Raw genomic sequence first — 5,268 nt, forward strand, 5'->3', positions numbered from 1 at the left:
TGTTGAAGAATTTCACAACAGTTGCAAAGATGCTTCTACTGAATGTAGCCTTTATATTATTTTTATATATATATATATATATATATATATATATAAATTGCTTATTAAAGCTGCATAAAAGTAAACATTATTATTTTTGAACAGGTATAACGAAGGCGAGATTCATTTCAATCTAATGGCCATAGTGACGGACAGAAAAACTTTGTATGAAAGGCAGAAGGCCAATGTTTGTGATCCCGAAGAATTAGAACGTTTGCAAGCGCTAATCGAGGAAGAGATCAGGAAGTCGAAGAGATATCAGATAGAGAACATCAGAAGAAAGCATAATTATTTACCGCTTATCATGGAACTTTTGAAAATTCTTGCAAAAGAAGGCAAGCTTGTGCCTTTGTATCAAAAAGCAAAAGAGAAAACACTTGAGAAGGAGTCGAAGAAAAATAAAGTTTAAACCGTAAACGAAATCGGGAGAAAGATTAAAAATTTTAATAATTGGTTGTACATTATGTAACGGAGAGACAAAAACGGAGAATTCATTGTATTAATCTTTTTTTTTTAAATAAAAAGCTATTAATAATTATTTTTTTCTGTGAAATACTTTAACATAATAATATATTGTTTTTTGTTAATTTGACCAATTTAAAGTATACATTAAAATTACACATTGTAATTTAAATATAAAAAGATATAATATATAAGTATAATACTTAATTTTATACAAGTCAATTTTCGGAATCAGTACTGCAATCAGTTTCTTGATCATCGGTAATTGTCTTGCCACTTTCCGTATTTAGCAGAGAAACTTTCCCATCTTTATAAATAATTTTAGGCAGAAATTTATCGGTTGGGGCTGTTTGGATTTCAGGGATTTTATTATGATATAAGTATTCCACAACATCTGTAACAATAATTTTCACATAACATATGCACAACATTTACAACACACGCAAATTGCTTATTGTTATTTACAAATATATTTAGATATTTCGTTACCGGCAAAATTATCCACGTTGTTCATATTGCATTCTTGTACGAGATAATAAAAGATTTTGCAAAGGAATACTGCAGTGGATCCTTCAAAGTGTCGTGCAACATTGGGCCATATAATTTCACGAGTATTAGATATCCCCTTTCCATACATACTGCAAAAGTAGGTCATATGCGTGTATTTACTATTTATACAGTGAATCGACAAGTGATTCATAGTGATTTATCAGTTATTTATGGGGTGACGTGTTGCTCTGTGTGAGAGCGCTAATTCACGACTTGTAGCTGAAGAGTCCCAAATCCGAATCCGACCGTCACCCCATGTGTGTCTCGATTTTGTAAGAGGATTATAAATTAAACGCCGTCAGTAAAGAAGTATAAAGGCGATGACAAATTGGTAATCCCGTTTCACGGGAATATCCATATTTCCATAAGATGTTAATGATTCACGAAAACCAATCTCGCGATAAATGTATCGTGCTACAATTATTGTAGTTAGAACGTAATGATACTCACTATTCAATTAATTGTATCTTGATATCGTTTAAATAAATCGGAACCACACTGAATAATTGTAGATGTAACTGATGTTGCCAAAATGTTCGCAAGACTTTTTCATGTATGTTCAGTTTCTCTTCCATTTTCTGCCACACCGGTTTGGGAAGCGCGGCATCTTTCAGTTCCCTTATGTCTTCACTTAATGTCACGCTGAGTAAAGCTTTTATAAATTTTCTGATCAACGGTAATGTCCATCTAACGTCAACTGTAATTAGATAAAACATATATTTGATGATAAATGGATACTCACCAGATATCTGGACATATAAATAATATTCAACAGCGAATATTATTACTAATAATTAGTATTTTTTTTGATCAGTGAATATTATTTTATCATAAAAGTTACTCACGTTCCGTTTCTGATTTATTTTGAATTCGATTTTTGAGATACTGATATCGTTTCCAGACCGACCGGCGTGTTCGTCTTAATAATTTTGCTAATTCACTATATTTAGTATCACGTTTATCGAGTTTATTCCGCATGTACCTTAAAATTTTTTTATCTTCTTTGGAAGTATAGCTAAGGCATAAAGATGATATGTGAGTGCGCGATTCATGTGACTTGAGATCGATTCAAGCTTGATTTGAGAACTTTCTTGTCTTACCGAGTGCGAGTGATTTTGTTACGATATAATACTTTAAATCGAGAATGAACACTGTGGAGAGTCCGCCAAGGTAAACCATTTGCCAAAAATTGAACGAATTTCTGTCTTTCCTCCACTTTGTTTATGTAATATCTGTCATTATGTCTCCAACAAAGAAATGGCTTCGTTATCGCTACATTCCAATCATGGAGCTGCAAATAACAACACATTATAATAAAACATTAATACAATAATATGATTATATTAATGATATTGTAGTATCTTTTATTTTAAATATTTCCGCTCTCTATCAAATTTGGGAGTTCCATTAGAAGAAAAAAGGAGAAGAAAAGGAAGTTTCTGGGCAACGATTAAAATAAGAACGTTATGCTTCAAATATAGATAACTTAGTTTGCCAATAATCTGTATTTTTTCATTAAATATTTTCGCTCTCTCTATCAAGCTTGGAAGTTCCATAAACTATTAAAAGAAAAAGGGGAAGAAAAGGAAGTTTTTGGGCAACGATTAAAATAAGAACGTTATTTTACTGCTTCAAATATAGATAACTTTGCCAATAATCTGTATTTTTTCATTGAATATTTTTACTCTTTCTATCAAGTTTGGGAGTTCCATAAACCATTCGAAAAAAAAGGAGAAGAAAAGAAAGTTTCTGAACGATGATTAAAATAAGAACTGTTATTTTACTGCTTAAAATATAGATAACTTAGTTTGCCAATAATCTGTATTTTTTCATTAAATATTTTCGCTCTCTCTATCAAGTTTGAGAGTTCCATAAACCATTAGAAGAAAAAAGGAGAAGAAAAGAAAGTTTCTGAACAATTAAAATAAGAATTGTTATTTTACTGATTCAAATATATAACTCAAGTTTGCCAATAATCTGTATTTTTTCATCAGACATTAAGCCAATTCGAGTATCACAGATATATTTAAGATATATACCTTGCAAAACTTCTTCCAATTTTTTCTGATAATTTTGTCCTCCACAGGTGTGTATGAGCCTTTTCGGATCGGTCCATGTTTCTGAAATAACATTTTCTCTCTGTTTGTTGGCGCGTTGGATCCGGTACGCTCTATTTTATGCTGCGGTGGCACCTTATGTTTCAGTTTTATGCATAGTTCTGACAATTTCTGAAATACAAAATAATTAATTAGTTGATGTACACAAGCTAAATAAATTGTACATAATGTTCAATATATCCCAGGTAGCACGTATTCGTTTCAGAAACGTTTCATAACCGACTCTTGAAAATATTTCTGAGTGGTTAGAATGTCCACTCAAAAAAAAGTTTAAAAAAACGTTTATTTTTGGTTAAAAAAAAAACAGAAATTTAATCAAAATATCATTTTTTCTCTATCTGTAAAAAAGTTTGCGCATTCGTTCTTTTCAAGCAAACTTTTTCACAGATAGAGAAAAAGTATTTCGATCATATTTCTCTACTTTTTTTTCCAAAAAGAAATGTTTCTTTGTCGAGTGGATATTCTATCCACTCAGAAATGTTTTCAAGGTGCTATCTGGGATAGTAATATCAAAACCAACCTTTATGTTACTTAACGACATTTCTTCCCATTCTTCTTCAAAAATTTTTAACTCTTTCAAAAGCTTCTTTTCCGTATTCGTTTTACGTTTTTTATTCTTAAAATAACATTTAGGCATTTGCCTTTTCATTTGAGACCTCAACGCTGTTCTGATTTCACGTTTCTTGCCAAGCGTTATGGAATGTGATTCCGCAAGTGTGTCGGTATCCTTCTTTTCACAGTCGCTAATGGAGAGAGGGTCTGTCACCGGATCCTTATTCACCCCCAAGTCATCCTCTCGTGTCACATCCATTATCGTGGAAAAGAAAATGTCTTTGCTGTCTTCGAACTTTATCACAGAATCTAAGTCGTGCAGCAGGTCGATACCCTCGAGGCAAGGAACATTTTCCGTATCATTTAAATCCGACTGGAATTTATCGTAATCGCTATTCGAGCTAATCGTCCTCTTTCTCTGCGGACACACACTCGTTTGAGCCATATCTGTAAATCGCGCAGATTTATCCCACTGTTTAATTGGACTCTTAAATAACGGACTTTTCAACGAGTCTTTTCGATTGTGCGAACGTGCGCTCTTATTAGGGCTATTCGTGTTTTCGTTTCTACAATTTGCACTATTAACATCCTGTGAATTATCTGTCCCGTTAGACAGACAGTCCGTAGACGGTACAGTGAATGTGCCATTTTCCACCTCCATAGAAACAACCTCATTGATTATCTGTGACTCTGAGTGGTTCGGCACACTGTCATCACGAGAATTCTCGATTTCTCCATTTACATGTCCACTTGTATTCATTGTCCGTACTTCGATACTATCTCAATCATTAAAATTTCCTTTCGCCTTCAATTTTATTTCTCTTTGTAACGCGGAACAATTGTAGTACAACGAGATCATATGCTATGTCGAATAAAATATATTTTGTAATTCTTTCCAGCCTTTATATATTTATCTGTTAAAATTGTACTTCGTAACAATACTTCAATAAAATGTTAATAAAAGCGTTTTACCGTGTTTCTTCCTCCAGCAAGCCGGGGAAGATTCTCGCTACGTTCCACCGGGTGGTGGATTCCAACCTCTCCTCGAGGTTATGTGACTTCCTTCCTTATAGCAGCTTCCTAATTGTTTTAATCACTATGAGTACATCTCTTTGTGACAGCTGGATGATTCTTCCAAGTTTTTTTGATGAGGTATTCAAATGATACCTCAATCTTTCCCCATTCATCGACCCAGCAAGCGGATTGAGGTAACCGGCTCCCTTTTTGGTCATGCGACATCACATATAAGGTTAGTTTGAGTTTCAAATCACGTGGCAATTATGGATAAGTAATGTGCTGACCTCGTGCAGGAAAATTGTAAAGTTTTTATGTCAGAGACATCGATAATCTAAATAAAATATTGAAATATATCAATATAATACTTGAGAAATAAAAATGATATGATAAAAAAATATAATAGATATTAATAAATATAATAGTATATGTAATAAGAAGCATGTAAATTTGCGCATTAGCAGATAAATTTGCGAAGAATTGATTGTATTTAGTAGAAAAATCAGCTTTCTAAGATCGGAAGAGCACACGTCTG

At 32.9% G+C, this 5,268-nt stretch overlaps 2 protein-coding genes across 2 annotated transcripts in view; one reads left to right on the forward strand and one right to left on the reverse strand.

The window, feature by feature from the left end:
- LOC105451575 (ubiquitin carboxyl-terminal hydrolase isozyme L5) overlaps nucleotides 1-577 on the forward strand; it is a 3,230-nt gene extending 2,653 nt beyond the window's left edge. The window contains exon 6 of the mRNA XM_011692116.1: nucleotides 145-577. Within this exon, the coding sequence (XP_011690418.1) occupies nucleotides 145-448 (304 nt within the window). The 3' untranslated portion in view covers nucleotides 449-577. The remainder of the gene's footprint in view (nucleotides 1-144) is intronic.
- A 67-nt stretch (nucleotides 578-644) lies between these two features.
- On the reverse strand, nucleotides 645-4,974 carry LOC105451577. Its single transcript, XM_011692124.1, has 8 exons — nucleotides 4,692-4,974; nucleotides 3,688-4,581; nucleotides 3,090-3,278; nucleotides 2,151-2,341; nucleotides 1,896-2,065; nucleotides 1,501-1,747; nucleotides 991-1,139; nucleotides 645-895 (listed from the first exon to the last, which is right to left on the reverse strand). Exons 2-8 carry the CDS (start codon nucleotides 4,477-4,479, stop codon nucleotides 720-722), a joined length of 1,914 nt encoding a protein of 637 aa, XP_011690426.1. The 5' UTR covers nucleotides 4,480-4,581; nucleotides 4,692-4,974; the 3' UTR covers nucleotides 645-719.
- Nucleotides 4,975-5,268: the final 294 nt, after the last annotated feature.

The sequence above is a fragment of the Wasmannia auropunctata genome, unplaced genomic scaffold (assembly GCF_000956235.1).
Source record: "Wasmannia auropunctata unplaced genomic scaffold, wasmannia.A_1.0 LD336050.1, whole genome shotgun sequence".
Classification (NCBI taxonomy): domain Eukaryota; kingdom Metazoa; phylum Arthropoda; class Insecta; order Hymenoptera; family Formicidae; genus Wasmannia; species Wasmannia auropunctata.

Excerpts from the sequence above, each read along its gene's own strand:
- LOC105451577 (XM_011692124.1), bottom strand. The coding sequence starts at position 4,479 with ATGAATACAAGTGGACATGTAAATGGAGAAATCGAGAATTCTCGTGAT. Across the intron at positions 3,279-3,687 it reads TGTCGTTAAGTAACATAAAG|AAATTGTCAGAACTATGCAT; the intron begins GTTGGTTTTGAT and ends TTTGTATTTCAG. Across the intron at positions 1,748-1,895 it reads AAATAAATCAGAAACGGAAC|TTGACGTTAGATGGACATTA; the intron begins GTGAGTAACTTT and ends ATCTAATTACAG.